Raw genomic sequence first — 21,510 nt, 5'->3', positions numbered from 1 at the left:
TGTGTATATATATGCTTGTACATGTATGTGTAGTGTGACCTAAGTGTAAGTAGAAGTAGCAAGATGTACCTGAAACCTTGCACGTTTATGAGACAGAAAAATGGACACCAGCAATACTACTATCATGTAAAACAATTACAGGCTTTCGTTTTACACTCGCTTGGCAGGACGGTAGTACCTCCCTGGGCGGTTGCTGTCTACCAACCTACTACCTAGGACTCAACAGACTTATTCTCCTAAAATTTTTGCACTCTTTTATCCCCTTTGCCTTTATACAAAGGAACTATGCATGCTCTCTGCCAGTCCCTAGGTACCTTATCCTCTTCCATACATATATTAAATAATAGCACCAAACACTCCAAAATTATATCCCCACCTGCTTTTAACATCTCTTATTTTTATCCCATCAAACCCAGCTGCCTTGCCCCCTTTCATTGTACCCACTGCCTCACGAACTTTCTCCACACTTACAACTGGCTCTTCCTCACTCCTACAGGATATTATTCCTCCTTGCCCTATACACGAAATCACAGCTTCCCTATCTTCATCAACATTTGACAATTCCTCAAAATATTCCCTCCATCTTCCCAATACCTCTAACTCTCCATGTAATAACTCTCCTCTCCTATTTTTAACTGTCAAATCCATTTGTTCCCTAGGCTTCCTCAACTTATTAATATCGCTCCAAAACTTTTTCTTATTTTCAACAAAATTTTTTGATAACATCTCACCCATTCACTTAACATCTCCCAAAATCTCTCTCTCTCCTCAGAGAGGAATGCAGAGGAGAGAGAGAGATTTTGGGAGATGTTAAGTGAATGTATAGGAGCCTTTGAACCAAGTGAGAGAGTAATTGTGGTAGGGGACCTGAATGCTAAAGTAGGAGAAACTTTTAGAGAGGGTGTGGTAGGTAAGTTTGGGGTGCCAGGTGTAAATGATAATGGGAGCCCTTTGATTGAACTTTGTATAGAAAGGGGTTTAGTTATAGGTAATACATATTTTAAGAAAAAGAGGATAAATAAGTATACAAGATATGATGTAGGGCGAAATGACAGTAGTTTGTTGGATTATGTATTGGTAGATAAAAGACTGCTGAGTAGACTTCAGGATGTACATGTTTATAGAGGGGCCACAGATATATCAGATCACTTTCTAGTTGTAGCTACACTGAGAGTAAAAGGTAGATGGGATACAAGGAGAATAGAAGCATCAGGGAAGAGAGAGGTGAAGGTTTATAAACTAAAAGAGGAGGCAGTTAGGGTAAGATATAAACAGCTATTGGAGGATAGATGGGCAAATGAGAGCATAGGCAATGGGGTCGAAGAGGTATGGGGTAGGATTAAAAATGTAGTGTTAGAGTGTTCAGCAGAAGTTTGTGGTTACAGGAAAGTGGGTGCAGGAGGGAAGAGGAGCGATTGGTGGAATGATGATGTAAAGAGAGTAGTAAGGGAGAAAAAGTTAGCATATGAGAAGTTTTTACAAAGTAGAAGTGATGCAAGGAGGGAAGAGTATATGGAGAAAAAGAGAGAGGTTAAGAGAGTGGTGAAGCAATGTAAAAAGAGAGCAAATGAGAGAGTGGGTGAGATGTTATCAACAAATTTTGTTGAAAATAAGAAAAAGTTTTGGAGTGAGATTAACAAGTTAAGAAAGCCTAGAGAACAAATGGATTTGTCAGTTAAAAATAGGAGAGGAGAGTTATTAAATGGAGAGTTAGAGGTATTGGGAAGATGGAGGGAATATTTTGAGGAATTGTTAAATGTTGATGAAGATAGGGAAGCTGTGATTTCGTGTATAGGGCAAGGAGGAATAACATCTTGTAGGAGTGAGGAAGAGCCAGTTGTGAGTGTGGGGGAAGTTCGTGAGGCAGTAGGTAAAATGAAAGGGGGTAAGGCAGCCGGGATTGATGGGATAAAGATAGAAATGTTAAAAGCAGGTGGGGATATAGTTTTGGAGTGGTTGGTGCAATTATTTAATAAATGTATGGAAGAGGGTAAGGTACCTAGGGATTGGCAGAGAGCATGCATAGTTCCTTTGTATAAAGGCAAAGGGGATAAAAGAGAGTGCAAAAATTATAGGGGGATAAGTCTGTTGAGTGTACCTGGTAAAGTGTATGGTAGAGTTATAATTGAAAGAATTAAGAGTAAGACGGAGAATAGGATAGCAGATGAACAAGGAGGCTTTAGGAAAGGTAGGGGGTGTGTGGACCAGGTGTTTACAGTGAAACATATAAGTGAACAGTATTTAGATAAGGCTAAAGAGGTCTTTGTGGCATTTATGGATTTGGAAAAGGCGTATGACAGGGTGGATAGGGGGGCAATGTGGCAGATGTTGCAAGTGTATGGTGTAGGAGGTAGGTTACTGAAAGCAGTGAAGAGTTTTTACGAGGATAGTGAGGCTCAAGTTAGAGTATGTAGGAAAGAGGGAAATTTTTTCCCAGTAAAAGTAGGCCTTAGACAAGGATGTGTGATGTCACCGTGGTTGTTTAATATATTTATAGATGGGGTTGTAAGAGAAGTAAATGCGAGGGTCTTGGCAAGAGGCGTGGAGTTAAAAGATAAAGAATCACACACAAAGTGGGAGTTGTCACAGCTGCTCTTTGCTGATGACACTGTGCTCTTGGGAGATTCTGAAGAGAAGTTGCAGAGATTGGTGGATGAATTTGGTAGGGTGTGCAAAAGAAGAAAATTAAAGGTGAATACAGGAAAGAGTAAGGTTATGAGGATAACAAAAAGATTAGGTGATGAAAGATTGAATATCAGATTGGAGGGAGAGAGTATGGAGGAGGTGAACGTATTCAGATATTTGGGAGTGGACGTGTCAGCGGATGGGTCTATGAAAGATGAGGTGAATCATAGAATTGATGAGGGAAAAAGAGTGAGTGGTGCACTTAGGAGTCTGTGGAGACAAAGAACTTTGTCCTTGGAGGCAAAGAGGGGAATGTATGAGAGTATAGTTTTACCAACGCTCTTATATGGGTGTGAAGCGTGGGTGATGAATGTTGCAGCGAGGAGAAGGCTGGAGGCAGTGGAGATGTCATGTCTGAGGGCAATGTGTGGTGTGAATATAATGCAGAGAATTCGTAGTTTGGAAGTTAGGAGGAGGTGCGGGATTACCAAAACTGTTGTCCAGAGGGCTGAGGAAGGGTTGTTGAGGTGGTTCGGACATGTAGAGAGAATGGAGCGAAACAGAATGACTTCAAGAGTGTATCAGTCTGTAGTGGAAGGAAGGCGGGGTAGGGGTCGGCCTAGGAAAGGTTGGAGGGAGGGGGTAAAGGAGGTTTTGTGTGCGAGGGGCTTGGACTTCCAGGAGGCATGCATGAGCGTGTTTGATAGGAGTGAATGGAGACAAATGGTTTTTAATACTTGACGTGCTGTTGGAGTGTGAGCAAAGTAACATTTATGAAGGGATTCAGGGAAACCGGCAGGCCGGACTCGAGTCCTGGAGATGGGAAGTACAGTGCCTGCACTCTGAAGGAGGGGTGTTAATGTTGCAGTTTAAAAACTGTAGTGTAAAGCACCCTTCTGGCAAGACAGTGATGGAGTGAATGATGGTGAAAGTTTTTCTTTTTCGGGCCACCCTGCCTTGGTGGGAATCGGCCAGTGTGATAATAAAAAAAAAAAAATAATAATCACAATGTAAGTCTGCAAAAATAATATACCTCGTTACATTTTTTATTGTAGTTTACCATCTTGTCATTATAGGATTGCAGTGTATAGTGATAATTTCTCTTCACAGTGTCTTTTACTTTAACTTAAGTATATTCAGATAAAGCTTAAAATGGGGCCCTTTAGAATATTAATATTTTTTAAAAAGATTTTTTTTGGGGGATGCTTATTAGAATGTTATATAACATTGAGTAAGTGGAAGTACACTAATTTCATTACATATATACACATTCCCTAATAACAAGTGTTGGTGTTAAATGCCCTTAGTTGAAAGTGCTGTCAAAAATTTTATTACAAAGCACTACAGTATACAGTGAAAGAGAAGGGATAGGATGGCTGGCAGCAAGGTCACAATTGTCCTGAACATCTAAGTGTAATGGGTACACTCAGACACTGCTAAGTTGGTTCTTGTATTCATTTTGTGCATTAAACCTGTGTGGGTCATACAGCTGTTGAAGAAGAAATTACCACAAAGACATGCCTTTAATTTTATACAGTATTATGACAATAGGTAGCAGGTTACTCATTGTCACCATTACTAAAAACAGTTGCCAATATTTCACTCATGCTCAAAATCACCATCTATGTACTTGTGTCCACACTAGAGCTTACACACAGAATGAAGTGTTGAGATACACTTGCTTTGTGGAACAGGTATAACTCCCAACTTCCCACATGCATTAGCTTAATATCCATTTATTGTCAACAATATAACCCCTATGGGTTCTCAAGGAAATTGAGATAATGGAGATAATTAGAGATAACCAACTTTTCTTTGGATCTAACCTGATTGCTGCCCATTCCCCCTACAGGTTTAAAGCTCCCCTCTGTATGAAAATAATCTACTCCTGAGGGTAGTTTCTTTCTGTAGGGGAATGATAAGTTTCACAAAGCATTAGAATAGTACTTTTATCCTCAGTTGTTACCATTGATATTTCAGTGCCATTACTATTTTCAGCAAAATGTTGCTACCATCAATACCAGTGCTCATCATATCTCAGACTTCACTGCTGATCTCTTCAGTGCCTTGGTATCCTTCTCTTTTCACATGCAACTTCACCCACTGCACTTTCCCCAATGAAGTGCTAAAAGTCCCATACAGGTTTAGAGCTTTTATATATATACAGTGGACCCTCATTTTTCGTAAGCATCAGAATTCATAATTTTCACAAATCATAATGTTTCTTCGTCAAAACATTGACTCGTGAATCATCGTTTGACTCGCAAATAGTTGTTCGTTGCAAATGCGTACGAGCGGCCCCACACAACATTCACAGTGTGCCATTGTTTATCAGCTAGTGAACACAATCCCACGTGTTCAAACGATGCATTTTGTAATATTCCATTCGTTTTAGTGCTTGCAACTGGTAAATAAGCCACCATAGGCCCAAAGAAAGCTCCTAGTGCCAGCCCTTTGGTGAAGAAGGTGAGAAAAGGACTTGGTACCTGAAGTGTTTATGGAAAGGGATTTCCCTCCCAAACAGTAATTTCTCCATCCTCTCCTCCCATCTTCCATACACTAAGAAGAATCTTCAATAAAGGTAAGTGTCATGTTATTATTTTATTCTTCACGTCTCATTGTTTTCTGTGTATCTACATCTATATTTCTTGTAGAAAAATTATTTTGATGAAGGAAAAAAAGGTGAGTGGTGCGTTGAGGTATATGTGGAGACAAAAAACGTTATCTATGGAAATAAAGAAGAGAATGTATGAAAATATAGTGGTACCAACACTTATATGGGTGTGAAGCTTGGGTTGTCAATGCTGCAGCGAGGAGACGGTTAGAGGCAGTGGAGATGTCCTGTCTAAGGGCAATGTGTGGTGTGAATATTATGCAGAAAATTTGGAGTGTGGAAATTAGGAGAAGGTGTGGAGTTAATAAAAGTATTAGAAGGCTGAAGAGGGGTTGTTGAGGTGGTTTGGTCATTTAGAGAGAATGGATCAAAGTAGAATGACATGGAGAGCATATAAATCTGTACAGGAAGGAAGGTGGGGTAGGGGTCGTCCTCCTATCTAACATGCGTGAGCGTGTTAAATAGGAGCGAATGGAGACGAATGGTATTTGGGACCTGATGAGCTGTTGGAGTGTGAGCAGGGTACTATTTAGTGAAGGGATTCAGAGAAACCGGTTATTTTTTTTATAGCCGGACTTGAGTCCTGGAAATAGGAAGTGCAATGTCTGCACTTTAATTAATGGAGGGGTTTGGGATATTGGCAGTTTGGAGGGATATGTTATGTATCTTTATACGTATATGCTTCTAAACTGTTGTATTCTGAGCACCTCTGCAAAAACATTGATTATGTATGAGTGAGGTGAAAGTGTTGAATGATGATGAAAGTATTTTCTTTTTTGGGGATTTTCTCTTTTTTGGGTCACCCTTCCTCGGTGGGAGCTGACTGCCTTGTTAACCCTTTGAGGGTTGGTCACATACAAGTACATCATTGCAGCCAGGGTTGGTCACATACTTGTACACCTAAATTCTAGCACCTTCAAATCTGGTGGCAGAAAGCTGGCAGACCTACATATGAAAGAATGGGTCTGTGTGGTCAGTGTGAGCAGTATTAAAAAAAATCCTGAAGCACGTAGTACATGATGAGAAAAAAAAACTCCAACTATGTTTATGGTTTAAAACAGCGACTTTCTAGTGTATTTTCGTATAGTATTTGTGGTAGTATTCTTGTTTCCTTGGTCTCATTTGATAGAATGGAAGATATGCTACAGAAATAGAGATGATTTTGATTGGTTTCACGATGACAAGTTCCTTGAAATTGAGCTCAAAGTAGTGAAAATGGTCGATTTTTGCCGATGTTCAAGAGTAAACAAATTACGGCATGCATCCAATACACGTCAGCTGGTGAGTCTGATATTCTTTCACAAGTGCATTGACATCATTTACACCATTTTTACAATGATGGAGTAGTATACATAACAGAAAGAATCAAAATTCAAAATGGAAAGCAAAAGTAATGTAAGAGGGCCCTAGAGATGTGACTAATGAACAGATAAAATGTTATTTTAGTACCATGAATGTCTGTCTTGTTTATTCTGGACCCTGTTATGAGATTGGCACCTTTTGAAATTTGTGTGAAATTGCCCAAACTGCCAATTTCTGATCACTTTATTGGGTAGTAAAAATCAGTAAATGGGCGAATTCTTGTTCTTAATCAATAGAACAAATGGAGTTCTAGGGAAATAGCTATGATATTAGTCAACTGCAACATTGGAATTGGCCAAACATAGGGCTCAAAGTGGGCAAAATTGCCTATGCATAAATATCTTTGAGACTGCTAACTTCGCGAGAACATAATTCTGTAAGTTTTCCATCAATTTTCATACTTTTGGTGTCATTATGATTGAAAAAAGATTCTCTATCATTTCACAAGAATTTTTTTTTTTGAGAATTTTTCGATCCTGAGAACGAGTTTAGGAGAGGGCCTCAACTCTCAAAGGGTTAAAAAAAAATTTTTTTTTTAGTAAGACATTCCATATTTTCAGGGTGATGTAAGTTTTGCTCATCAGCTGCTGATATTGGGTGTACCACTGAAACAGCAGAATAAGAAGAAACAAACTGCACAAGATATTGCAGTTAAATTGGGTCACAAGCAATTTCTCAAGTTTTTGAGGAAATATGAAGAAAAGAGAGAATCATACTTAAGAGTGATTTAATACTTAAAATATTGATATACAGCACGAATTTGTACTTGGCTTATCACTCTTGTGAATATAATTTGTACCTATATCTAACAACAAAATATTTAGTTTTTTACCTTAACAGCTACATCTTGTCAAGGCAGGGCACATTCACATTATATTCACAAAAGTACTACTTTAAGGGAAGGGGTTGCCTTGTTCCTGGTGACCGGCTCCTAATCCAAGGAATTAAGATATCCTTCCCTGCCTTGGCTTAACCCTGATTACCTCCTGTTTCATAGAGAGCATAATCCAGTATATATGTCAATCCTGTAGACTTATCAAGTCATGAACAGATACACTGAGAGAACAGGTGAGCATATATAGGGACCACAGAGTGGTGAAGAGACAAGGTACAAGATAGGCTTGGATCAGGTCTACTGCAGTGCTACTCTGAAACTGTTGCTATGTGGAGAAAACAAATTAAAAGCTTTTCTTGCCAGGGACTCAGGCATGCTGTAGAAAGCTACTATTCTGGTTGAAATTGTTGGACACACCGAGGAGTCTTGATTCCAAGATTCTACATCTGCGGATCTCAACTAATGAGTAGCAAGTTATTGTGGTAATTTTGGTGCAAAACAGGCACTGTTTAATTTGTCACTCCTGTAGGTGAAACGTCCCATGCCCACCATAACACCAACAGGAGTGACAGCTTAAACACCTGTGTTTTACACAGACTCCCACAACCACTTGATTAACAACATGGGAAGAAAACTCAGAAATATAGAATCGGCACATCAAAGAATTTCAACAACATAGCTGAGTCCCTTGACAGGAAGCTTTTAGTTTTTCCACACAGCAAAACTGCAATAGACCTGTAAACCCAAAACAAGTCATACCCTACACCATGTATCTTGCACATTCCCTGGCTCTTCACTTCTAATTACTTTATATGTATGCTCACCTGCCCTCTCTAGATTTATGTTTATGATTTGATAAAGGCTACCAAGTGTGAAATATCAGAGAATCATGTTGTATCGCATTTCTCTTTTACCGTCATGTTGGTATTTCACACATTTGCTCTCTACTGCCCTTTTTCCATATGCTATGCAGCGCTGTATAGCCCTTGTGGCTTAGCGCTTCTTTTTGATTATAATAATAATTCCATATGCTATATGATCCCCTATAGGTTTGGCACTTTCCCCTAAATATGTGTATATGACCTTTCCCATCCTCCCTAGATTAATGATTCCCACATAATAAAAATATGCAAAATTTTCTAATCTTTTGGTAGTTAATTTTAATCCTTGTAAAAAAAGAAAGCAATGGATTCAATGTGTGGCTTATATAATTATAAATGTCTTGCCTCCATTCACTCACTCCCTAGCACTCAAAACTTTCTTTAACCCTTCCAACCTTTCCTGGGACAACCCCTACCCCTCCTTGCACCCAAGATTTATAAACTTTTTTATTATCTTATTTTGTTGCAATCTTTCAATGTCCTAACCATAACAACCCTTCCTCATCTCTCTGAATTACATCCTTGGTGACCCTTTGATAATATAATTTCTATGATCCGAATTCTTTGCATAACATTCACACCATACACTGCTCTCAAATGTGACATTTCCACTGCCTCTAGCCATCTCCTTTGCAACATTCAAAGCTCAGCCTTGCTTCCATATAAAAAGTGTAAGTACTACTATACCCTGGTACATCAACACACCACCTACCTTTTTGCCCCTCAAATATTCTGTTTCATCTCATCTTCTGTAGACCCATCTGCTGACATGTCCACTCCCAAATATTTAAGCATACTCACTTTGTACTCCCTCCAATCTCTCACTGCTTAAATTTTTTTTTGTTACTCTCATCACTTTGGTCTTTTCTATGTTCACTTTTAATTTCCTAACTTTACATGCCCTCCCAAATTCATTGTCCAAAAACCTTTGCAATTTCTTTTCAGAATCTTTCAAAAGGACTGTAATCAGCAAGGAAGAACTGTGACAACACCCATACTATATTATGTTCATCATCTTTTAATCCCTCACCTTAATATTTCTTTTACAACCCAATCTATAAATATAGTAAACAACAGTAACATAATACATCCCTTTCAGGCCTACTTTTACTGAATAATAGCTCCCCTCACTTCTCTCCTACATACTTTAACCTGAGCCTTAAACTGCATAAAAAAAACTTACTGCTTTAAGTAACCTATCACCTATTGCATACATGTGCAACATCCACCACAATGCTTCACTATCCACTGTATCTTGTACCTTTTCTAAATACAAAAATGCAACAAACAGCTCCTTATCCTCATCTCAGTGTTGTTTACTTACAATATATGGTTGTGTAAGCACTTTGTCTACACATCCCCTACCCTTATAAAATATTCCTTTATCTTCTGTAAGTTTACTCTGTCTTACCCCTAATTCTTTGAATAATTCTACCCTACACTTTACATGGTAATTCTTACACACTTCTGTCCCCTTATACAGGGAACTGTGCATAGCTCTGAGGTGCTATATGACCCCATGAATATAATGTGCATAGCTCTGAGGTGCTAAATGACCCCATGAATATAATGTGCATAGCTCTGACAATCCTTAGGTATTGTTCCTTCTTTGATGCACATATTGAACAAATATCCCAACCACTCTAACAATTACCGCTCTCCCCCTTTCCCCATCATCATTTACCCCTGGCACTCAAAACTTACCTTCTACACCACCTAAAACAGTCTCTTCCACTGTATCATTTATGTCGCCCACAACAATTATTCTCTCATTTGACTCAAAACTCCCTTAATATTGTCTTAACATCTCCCAAAATCCTTCCTCCTCCTCAACATACCTCACCCCAAGGTGTATAAATACTATAATCCACTTTCATCCCATCTCGATTCTTAAATTTAAACACTTATACCCACCCTTTTCTTTCAATAATTGATCATATAATATTGCTGCTACTCTTTTAGCTGATTCAGGTACACCTGATCTATTTCTGTTTACTTCTCCTGCAGTGAAATTCTTCCACCCCTTTAGCTTTGTTTTGTTTTGTGCTAGGACATCCAGCTCCTCTCCGTTCATGACTTTATTTTTTTCATCTGTACTAAACCAACCCACATTTAAACACCTTCAAATTTTCTTTTATCTTTTTAGTAGCTGAATACAAAAAGGGGTTACCTGCTCCTTACTCTCAGCATTTTAGTCATCTTTTACAACACTCATGGCTTATGGAGCAAGAATTATAACTCAGTATATGTACATATACAATGTGTACACACACATACACCAAACTACCATCCAGAAATGTGAAAATTATTGGCATTTTAACATTAAATTTTCATGATACTTTCAAATTGTGTTTTTATGTATATACAGTGGACCCCTGGTTAACGATATTTTTTCATTCCAGAAGTATGTTCCGGTGCCAGTACTGACCGAATTTGTTCCCATAAGGAATATTGCGAAGTAGATTAGTCCATTTCAGACCCCCAAACATACACGTGCAAATGCACTTACATAAATACACTTACATAATTGGTCGCATTGGGAGGTGATAGTTAAGCGGGGGTCCACTGTATATACTTGTCACCCTACTTTAGTAGGAGATGGCCAATAAGGTAAAAAACAATTTTATGATGTGTCAATTCTAATGGCTCTCATTCGATAATTGTGGACAAGTATGCATGCTGCTTCATTGCTTCCCCCACAGTAATGAGAGGAAGAAAAAACTGTCATAAGGCGCCCTCCCTGTTGTATCTGTAGAAGAAAAAGAAATGACACTATGCTACTTCCAACCCTAAATAATGAGAATGAAATATAGGCAAAACATATACATGTTTTATCTAATTTATGTGGATTATTATGTGACGTTCCATTTCTATTGGTAATTTCAGGAAAACAATGCATTCTATAAATGTGATCAATGCAGTTTGCAAAATGTACTGAAAAACTAAGGATTAATGGTCTCTTTGACCTTAGTATAACTGCTATAGGACCTAGAATGCTTCTGTTTAATTTTAATATAGCTACTGTATATTTTTTTTTTTTCCACAGTGGGTCCAATGATTCTAACACTGCACTGCCTCTGTCACAATACAGCTCTAACCAGTTGTTTACTCTGTTCCCAAACCATTTATTACTGGAAAATCATCAAATGACAAGTGTTACAAGACAACATTTGATTTTGTTAACAAGGACAGCATGGCTCAAAACAACCTATCCACTTGCTTGCTACAACCAGGAACTTTCATTCAAAGAAAAAAGAGAGGGGTCACATGGGATGCCTTGTATACACAAGGAGCAGCTCTGAAGGCTTGCCAGTAGTATATTTTTATTATGAAAGCTGCCTTAATTATTATATTTCATAGTACAGCAAGTACATGCTATTCAGTCTTTACGCTGTATACACTCATTGTCATGAGCAAACAATCTTATCAGGTTATCCTCAAAATGTGTTATGAAACACCAAATGAATTGTAAATACTGAATACCATTATACAGTAGTTTGCTCCATACAGAACAAATAAAGGCTGCTTAGGTCATCACATACTTCATATATGAAGATCTGTTAGAAACCCAGTGAAAACCCTAAGCTAGACAATGACTAGTTGCAGGAGTTTGTTTGTAAGCAAGTAGTACCTGGGAGTTATCACAGTTGCTTGATGCTGATAACAGTACTTTGGGGAGAAGGAAAAGAGAAGGTACTGAAGTTGAGGGAATAATCAGAGTATGTGTGTAGTAAAAATGAGTTGAAACTGAACACAAAAAAAAAAAAAAAAAAAAAGCAAGAAATTCACCAAAAACCTGCACTTCAGATTGGAACGTTAGAATGACGTTTTTGTCCATCCTGGACCATTGTCAAATGCAGGGTTTTTGTCAACAGCGATACTTGTGTAGTATACACATAATTCTATACCATTTAAAAGCAGGCTCCCTGCCAAAGCCTTGCTGCACCCAGTGCATCTGCCAATAGGCATCTCTCTCACTTTCCTCAAGGCCTAGGGGCAGGCAGTCTGATCAGGTTGGGCTCTGCCACATATTACTGAATATATGCCTCCAACCCATTGTTACTTTTTAAAGAGTAAGAACAAATTTAGTCTTTTTAGTGCAGATCAGTGTTCCCTGTTTAATATCATATCCTATTAAATGCTTAATATAATTTATTTTAACGATTAAAGTTTTGAATGAACATTAAAGGCAATTCTATTAATTTTATTATGAGACAGTAACAAAATACACAGAAGGAAAGTGAACAAAAAACCTAAAATTGTTTACCTCAAAGCCAGCTTGTTTGACCTCATGTGCTCTGACAACATGAGTAAGACTGTGTCTTTTGAGGAAGCTATCAAAGGCAGCCCGATTGAAAACACATGCAGTTTGTCTTTTCTCATTGTAGGCAAATCCTTTGTTTCCTACCAGTTGCTCTAGTACATCATCAGTCATATCCTCAGCTCTGTAAACGCAAAATTAATTCTTATGAGTGTGTAAAATTAGAAATGTGTACATTCCCAAATACAAATGGAAGATGATGAAGGTTACAGAAAAACTTAAGACTTTAGTAATGGTTGAATAAATGGTTACTGAGTAACCATTTATGAAATGGTTACTGAGTAACCATTTATCAGAAATGAAAAAGAAATCCAAGACAGTACCGAGTCAGCAGCTAGAATAAATTGTAGTGATTACAAACCTGGCGAACAAAGTAGAATGAATGGCCACCTCAAATCAGGATCTTAGCACACCAATAAAGACTGCCACAAATTTTCAAGACAGGTAAATGCATTTTCTTCTCTATGTCATTCTGCCTTGGCAGAAGGCCATTGACCTTAAAAATTAATGTAAGCAGTCACAAACAAGCAATCAATAAACAGCACCAAAGCCACAAGGAAAGGGAAAGTCAGATAGCAGCTCCAGGTCTTTCATGCAGCCAATGAAAATATCAGTCAGATGCTCGCCTTAGCTACATCATGCTAGTGGTTTTCTGGGTTTTCCATCTCATTTTTCAATTTCCTCATATTGCAAGCTCCTGACAAAGCACTGGGGCCAGCAAGAAAGGCTTAGAGCTGCCATCCAGCTCCCCATGTGGCATTGTTGCTACTGTATACCTAGATATCATAAATACAACCGTAAGACCATAAATATGCAGACTTACGCAATTGGATCATTCCACATCATTTGCCATGCTAAACTACTCTGTGTTTCAGGAGTAGGTAGAGGACACGGGATATTATCAAGCTCGCTCAAACATCCATCTAGTTTGGGAATTCCACCATGAATGCAGAATATCTGCAAACAAGCAAAAAATCGATAGGGAAAGTCCAAGCGAGTCATTATATATTTGAATAATTTACTCAGTACAAATATTTTAATGAAACTACGAGTAAGAAAATATCATACCTTCTTATCAACAAGAGCAGCAAGCGGCATACAATCAAAAGCATCATTTACTGCATTCCAAACATTCATACCATGGCGTGCTCCAAACTTCTTAAGGCATTCCCTGCAAGAAAATATGAAGGCTTTAGTTATTCCTTATCATGCTTAACAAACACAAGTCCTTTACTGCACATATTCATTAAATCATTTTATACATGCTTGAAACTAAGTTCCTTATGTAACTGCTAAATGCAAAGAAAAATACTTACTGTTGAAATGTAAACATTTGTTGGATGTCTCTAACTTCATGGTTTCCTCGCAAGAGGAAAAAATTAGATGGAGCTTGAAGTTTCTGGGCAAATAAATGAGATACCACCTGCAAATAGCATTAATGTTGGTAGAGTTACCGACGCTATGTTAGGTGAAAGGACACTAAGTGCAACTAAGTAGTAGGTTGGTAGACAGCAACCACCCAGGGAAGTACTACCGTCCTGCCAGATGACTGTGAAACAAAAACCTGTAACTGTTTTGCATGATGGTAGGATTGCTGGTTTCTTTTTCTGTCTCATAAACACGCTAAGATAACAGGGATATCTTGCTACTCCTACTTACACTTTGGTCACACTTCACAGACACGCACATGCATATATATATATACATACATCTAGGTTTTTCTCTTTTTTCTAAATAGCTCTTGTTCTTTTTTATTTCTTCTATTGTCCATGGGGAAGTGGAAAAGAATCTTTCCTCCGTAAGCCATGCGTGTCGTATGAGGCGACTAAAATGCCGGGAGCAATGGGCTAGTAACCCCTTCTCCTGTATACAATTACTAAAAAAGAGAAGAAGAAAAACTTTATAAAACTGGGTTGCTTAAATGTGCGTGGATGTAGTGCGGATGACAAGAAACAGATGATTGCTGATGTTATGAATGAAAAGAAGTTGGATGTCCTGGCCCTAAGCGAAACAAAGCTGAAGGGGGTAGGAGAGTTTCAGTGGGGGGAAATAAATGGGATTAAATCTGGAGTATCTGAGAGAGTTAGAGCAAAGGAAGGGGTAGCAGTAATGTTAAATGATCAGTTATGGAAGGAGAAAAGAGAATATGAATGTGTAAATTCAAGAATTATGTGGATTAAAGTAAAGGTTGGATGCGAGAAGTGGGTCATAATAAGCGTGTATGCACCTGGAGAAGAGAGGAATGCAGAGGAGAGAGAGAGATTTTGGGAGATGTTAAGTGAATGTATAGGAGCCTTTGAACCAAGTGAGAGAGTAATTGTGGTAGGGGACTTGAATGCTAAAGTAGGAGAAACTTTTAGAGAGGGTGTGGTAGGTAAGTTTGGGGTGCCAGGTGTAAATGATAATGGGAGCCCTTTGATTGAACTTTGTATAGAAAGGGGTTTAGTTATAGGTAATACATATTTTAAGAAAAAGAGGATAAATAAGTATACACGATATGATGTAGGGCGAAATGACAGTAGTTTGTTGGATTATGTATTGGTAGATAAAAGACTGTTGAGTAGACTTCAGGATGTACATGTTTATAGAGGGGCCACAGATATATCAGATCACTTTCTAGTTGTAGCTATACTGAGAGTAAAAGGTAGATGGGATACAAGGAGAATAGAAGCATCAGGGAAGAGAGAGGTGAAGGTTTATAAACTAAAAGAGGAGGCAGTTAGGGTAAGATATAAACAGCTATTGGAGGATAGATGGGCTAATGAGAGCATAGGCAATGGGGTCGAAGAGGTATGGGGTAGGTTTAAAAATGTAGTGTTAGAGTGTTCAGCAGAAGTTTGTGGTTACAGGAAAGTGGGTGCAGGAGGGAAGAGGAGCGATTGGTGGAATGATGATGTAAAGAGAGTAGTAAGGGAGAAAAAGTTAGCATATGAGAAGTTTTTACAAAGTAGAAGTGATGCAAGGAGGGAAGAGTATATGGAGAAAAAGAGAGAAGTTAAGAGAGTGGTGAAGCAATGTAAAAAGAGAGCAAATGAGAGAGTGGGTGAGATGTTATCAACAAATTTTGTTGAAAATAAGAAAAAGTTTTGGAGTGAGATTAACAAGTTAAGAAAGCCTAGAGAACAAATGGATTTGTCAGTTAAAAATAGGAGAGGAGAGTTATTAAATGGAGAGTTAGAGGTATTGGGAAGATGGAAGGAATATTTTGAGGAATTGTTAAATGTTGATGAAGATAGGGAAGCTGTGATTTCGTGTATAGGGCAAGGAGGAATAACATCTTGTAGGAGTGAGGAAGAGCCAGTTGTGAGTGTGGGGGAAGTTCGTGAGGCAGTAGGTAAAATGAAAGGGGGTAAGGCAGCCGGGATTGATGGGATAAAGATAGAAATGTTAAAAGCAGGTGGGGATATAGTTTTGGAGTGGTTGGTGCAATTATTTAATAAATGTATGGAAGAGGGTAAGGTACCTAGGGATTGGCAGAGAGCATGCATAGTTCCTTTGTATAAAGGCAAAGGGGATAAAAGAGAGTGCAAAAATTATAGGGGGATAAGTCTGTTGAGTGTACCTGGTAAAGTGTATGGTAGAGTTATAATTGAAAGAATTAAGAGTAAGACGGAGAATAGGATAGCAGATGAACAAGGAGGCTTTAGGAAAGGTAGGGGGTGTGTGGACCAGGTGTTTACAGTGAAACATATAAGTGAACAGTATTTAGATAAGGCTAAAGAGGTCTTTGTGGCATTTATGGATTTGGAAAAGGCGTATGACAGGGTGGATAGGGGGGCAATGTGGCAGATGTTGCAAGTGTATGGTGTAGGAGGTAGGTTACTGAAAGCAGTGAAGAGTTTTTACGAGGATAGTGAGGCTCAAGTTAGAGTATGTAGGAAAGAGGGAAATTTTTTCCCAGTAAAAGTAGGCCTTAGACAAGGATGTGTGATGTCACCGTGGTTGTTTAATATATTTATAGATGGGGTTGTAAGAGAAGTAAATGCGAGGGTTTTGGCAAGAGGCGTGGAGTTAAAAGATAAAGAATCACACACAAAGTGGGAGTTGTCACAGCTGCTCTTTGCTGATGACACTGTGCTCTTGGGAGATTCTGAAGAGAAGTTGCAGAGATTGGTGGATGAATTTGGTAGGGTGTGCAAAAGAAGAAAATTAAAGGTGAATACAGGAAAGAGTAAGGTTATGAGGATAACAAAAAGATTAGGTGATGAAAGATTGAATATCAGATTGGAGGGAGAGAGTATGGAGGAGGTGAACGTATTCAGATATTTGGGAGTGGACGTGTCAGCGGATGGGTCTATGAAAGATGAGGTGAATCATAGAATTGATGAGGGAAAAAGAGTGAGTGGTGCACTTAGGAGTCTGTGGAAACAAAGAACTTTGTCCTTGGAGGCAAAGAGGGGAATGTATGAGAGTATAGTTTTACCAACGCTCTTATATGGGTGTGAAGCGTGGGTGATGAATGTTGCAGCGAGGAGAAGGCTGGAGGCAGTGGAGATGTCATGTCTGAGGGCAATGTGTGGTGTGAATATAATGCAGAGAATTCGTAGTTTGGAAGTTAGGAGGAGGTGCGGGATTACCAAAACTGTTGTCCAGAGGGCTGAGGAAGGGTTGTTGAGGTGGTTCGGACATGTAGAGAGAATGGAGCGAAACAGAATGACTTCAAGAGTGTATCAGTCTGTAGTGGAAGGAAGGCGGGGTAGGGGTCGGCCTAGGAAGGGTTGGAGGGAGGGGGTAAAGGAGGTTTTGTGTGCGAGGGGCTTGGACTTCCAGCAGGCATGCGTGAGCGTGTTTGATAGGAGTGAATGGAGACAAATGGTTTTTAATACTTGACGTGCTGTTGGAGTGTGAGCAAAGTAACATTTATGAAGGGATTCAGGGAAACCGGCAGGCCGGACTTGAGTCCTGGAGATGGGAAGTACAGTGCCTGCACTCTGAAGGAGGGGTGTTAATGTTGCAGTTTAAAAACTGTAGTGTAAAGCACCCTTCTGGCAAGACAGTGATGGAGTGAATGATGGTGAAAGTTTTTCTTTTTCGGGCCACCCTGCCTTGGTGGGAATCGGCCGGTGTGATAATAAAAATCCTGTCTAAGGGCAATGTGTGGTGTAAATATTATGCAGAAAATTCAGAGTGTGGAAATTAGGAGAAGGTGTGGAGTTAATAAAAGTATTAGTCAGAGGGCTAAAGAGGTTTGTTGAGGTGGTTTGGTAATTTAGAGAGACTGCATCAAAGTAGAATGACATGGAGAGCGTATAAATCTGTAGGGGAAGGAAGGCGGGGTAGGGGTCGTCCTCGAAAAGGTTGGAGGGAGGGGGTAAAGGAGGTGTTGTGGGCGAGTGGTTTGGACTTATAGCAAGTGTGCGTGAGCGCGTTAGATAGGAGTGAATGGAGGCAAATTGTATTTGGGACCTGACGAACTGTTGAAGTGTGAGCAGGATAATATTTAGTGAAGGGATTCAGGGAAACCGGTTATTTTATATAACCGGACTTGAGTCCTGGAAATGGGAAGTACAATGCCTGCACTCTAAAGGAAGGGTTTGGGATACTGGCAGTTTGGAGGGATACATTGTGTATTTTTATACGTATATACTTCTAAACTGTTGTATTCTGGGCACCTCTGCAAAAACAGTAATTATGTGTGAGTGAGGTGAAAGTGATATTTTCTTCTTGGGGATTTTCTTTCTTTTTGGGTCACCCTGCCTCGGTGGGAGACGGTCGACTTGTTGAAAAAAAAAAGTTTAACCTCTCATCAATAATCAGAAAATATTATTAAATTCAAGCTGAATATGCAGACCAAAGTGTGTCTGCTAATTTATGGTGGAAAGGAGGGAAACAGGGGGTATTACCAGGAAGCTGGTAGAGGAGGTTTTGAGTGCTAAGGGCTCGAGTATCAAACAAGCTTGTGTGAGCATGCTAAATTGCAGTAAATGGAGACAAGTGGTTTTAATGGCTTGAAGTGCTGTTGGAGTGTGAGCAAGGTAACATTTATGAAGGGATTCTGGGAAAATCAAGTTAGCCAAATTTGAGTTTGTTATGTCTGCACACTTCTGACAAAACAACTATTGAATGATAGTAAATGTGTTTCCCTTTTTTGGGTAACTACCTTCGTGGGAGACGGCCGGTGTTTAAACAAGACAGTTTTGGCGATGATAATGTTGATGGAAGAAATAATGTAACTGTGGATCAAAATGCAAAAAATTGTAATAAGTGTGTTGAACAACGAAGTTTGTAGCTCAGGTTGTTATGGTACAGAATGTTAACCAAGGTAGAGATTATGAGAGAAATGTTCATGAAACAAAGGAAAAGACCTTTAGTCCTGCCCAAGTTAAAAATGTTAAACAGTCCTGTTATAGGACTTCTGTAAAGTAGATTATCAGTAATGCAGCAACTGATTATTCAGTGCCTAACATTATCCATCAGTTTTGTTCAAGCCAGCACCTAAACATAATGTTAAAAAAAAGAAATACAGTGTTAGAAGAAACCATAAACTAAGTGTGATCATTCAGTTTAGTTGAAAATTCTGCATACCCACCCTTCTGACAGTCCCACATAATCAATGATCTATTTTGCTTCCCTGGTTGGCTGCTCTCTATAAACCCTGATTCATCATTGCTGCCTGTCATACACTTTCTTTGATATGTTCAACAAACTCATTTCACTCCATCTTCTAGTCTCATCCTTTTACAGTGGGCACTATTTCTCTGTCCAGTCACATGGTAACTTTTAAAAAATATTTTTTTTTATTCAAAATTGCAATTAATAATCTCCTATCTCTACATATGTGATATTAGAGATTTATAAATGAAACTGCAAAACAAAAATTAAAAAATATGAAAATGTTTGATGAAAATAGTCCATATTTTCACACATGGGGTGTCATTACTCACAATTAGTGAGACTAATTCTGAAAATAATTATTACAGGTTACTGACAGAAAATTCTGACAGACCATTTGTTAAAAAACTATGAAAAATGTCAAACAAACCTCTCCCCAGTTTAAAGATGGCTTATCCTTCCTTTCATGCTCAAAAAATCGTAAGGCAGCAACCATTTCATTAGGAAGAGATTTTAGATTGAAGGCCTCTACAGACTGGAACCTATCAAACAAGCGGTCACGTAAGTTTGATTCAGGTGTCCTTGTCTTTGAAGACATACTGCGATCATTCTTACTGCCTCTGCAGTTTCTATTAGGCTCAAAGGCATTAATCTCATCAACATCAAAGCCTGTATCACACACTTCACCAGCACCTATAAGGAAAAAATACCCACAAATATCTTGTACACTGCCGTCCTACCATGAGTATTAATCTGTAACTAAATAAATTATCTTAAAAGTCTTTAATCTTGATTTCAGAGATAGACATTAATACTTAAACATAAACTGCATAAAATAACTGTTTACTCAACATTTGTTTCTGAAAAAGAATTAAACTAGTTTTCAGATTTTTCTTGTAATACTAAATACTACTAATTATAAAATATTAAAAACACAAAAGTGAATGAGACAGAAAATACAGAACTTTAAAAAAAAATTTTTAAAAGATGTATACAAAACTTACGTTCCATGTCAAGCAAGAGGTGAATGTCTGTGATCTGTCCTGACCTTCGTACTTTCACTGTGTGTTGGGCAAGGGTGTAGTTAGTGGAGCCCAAACTTTGAAAAAGTCCATCACTCAAAGGAATAGAAGCTGTAAGTATTACGAAAAGAAAATCATGAAGGGCACATAATGCTTCCTATAAAACTAAACATTTTCAATTATTACAATACAGAATTTCATGTTATAAACAGTAAATCTGGGTCTACAATACTTAACAGAACCTTGAAGTAACTATGATGTTAATCAAAGGAAAAAATAACATATAAACATTGAAATATGCAGGATTTTATTATCAATAACTAATGTTCAATGCTACACAAGGTTAGCATCATGAAAGTTGGCATCTTACTAAAACATGTTTCAGTTAGTTATTTGGGCGAGTGTAGAATTACAAATGCCAATATAAAGCAATAAAAGTGAGTGATCAATGATTTAGTACTTTAATTGCATAATCTTAAAAAATAAATGTTCCGGTAGAGTGGGAAAAGTACACAACAAAACTTGATCAATTTAACTGCTCTATCATCAAACAGTACATTTAATACCTGGCCCTTAATAACCTCTTTACCCTAACCCAGCATATCTCAAGAGAGAAAAAAGCAACTGTGCGAATCAGTCTTGCAAATTTCTTACGTGAAGTGCTAAAACCATGTTGGTCATTGAGCCTCAGCTCAGTCCCCCATTAACTGATCAAGAGATAACAAGCTACCTAACTGTACTCACTAGCTTTGTAGGGAATTGTCTCTGCTTTTACACCATAAAAAAAAAAAAAAAAAAAAAAGTGAACATTTTTAAAGCATAACAACAGAAAGAAACCTCTTGGTTTTCAAGGAAAATATACAGTACTGTAAATAGAATACTAATACAATAAATTATGAAGCAGTTGTGACAACAAAGGCTGAATTGTCTGAGTTATAAATGTTATTTTAGAAATTTTTAACATTATGCAGCATTATTGTGACTACAAATGAATGGTATTGATCAATAACAACACTGCACTAGCCAAGGACTCGAACCCATGCTGCTTTGGCCTGCCTCATGGTGTGTGAAAACACATAACGCCTTAATCCACTGTACCAAACGATCCTTAAGAGTAGCGCATCCATCGAAACTGAATGTTGTATTCGCTACCCAAGGACACACGATGGTGTGGATGACTCTAGGCTAATTTCATTCTAGTCCCTATTTGGTGTACTAATACAATGAGCAGTATTTTATATTATTGTGACCACGAACGAGTGGTATTGATCAATAACAACACTGCACTAGCCAAGGAC

General features: G+C 38.4%; 1 protein-coding gene across 1 annotated transcript; it reads right to left on the bottom strand.

The window, feature by feature from the left end:
- Positions 1-7,360: 7,360 nt before the first annotated feature.
- Positions 7,361-18,547, bottom strand: LOC138851655 (uncharacterized). Its single transcript, XM_070081002.1, has 6 exons — positions 18,482-18,547; positions 13,955-14,061; positions 13,707-13,809; positions 13,462-13,595; positions 12,585-12,762; positions 7,361-11,066 (listed from the first exon to the last, which is right to left on the bottom strand). Exons 1-6 carry the CDS (start codon positions 18,545-18,547, stop codon positions 10,941-10,943), a joined length of 714 nt encoding a protein of 237 aa, XP_069937103.1. The 3' UTR covers positions 7,361-10,940.
- Positions 18,548-21,510: the final 2,963 nt, after the last annotated feature.

The sequence above is a fragment of the Cherax quadricarinatus genome, unplaced genomic scaffold, assembly GCF_038502225.1.
Source record: "Cherax quadricarinatus isolate ZL_2023a unplaced genomic scaffold, ASM3850222v1 Contig1424, whole genome shotgun sequence".
Taxonomy (NCBI): Eukaryota; Metazoa; Arthropoda; class Malacostraca; order Decapoda; family Parastacidae; genus Cherax; species Cherax quadricarinatus.
The sequence above is the reverse complement of the archived record's forward strand: the minus strand, read 5'-3'. Positions and strand labels throughout refer to the sequence as shown.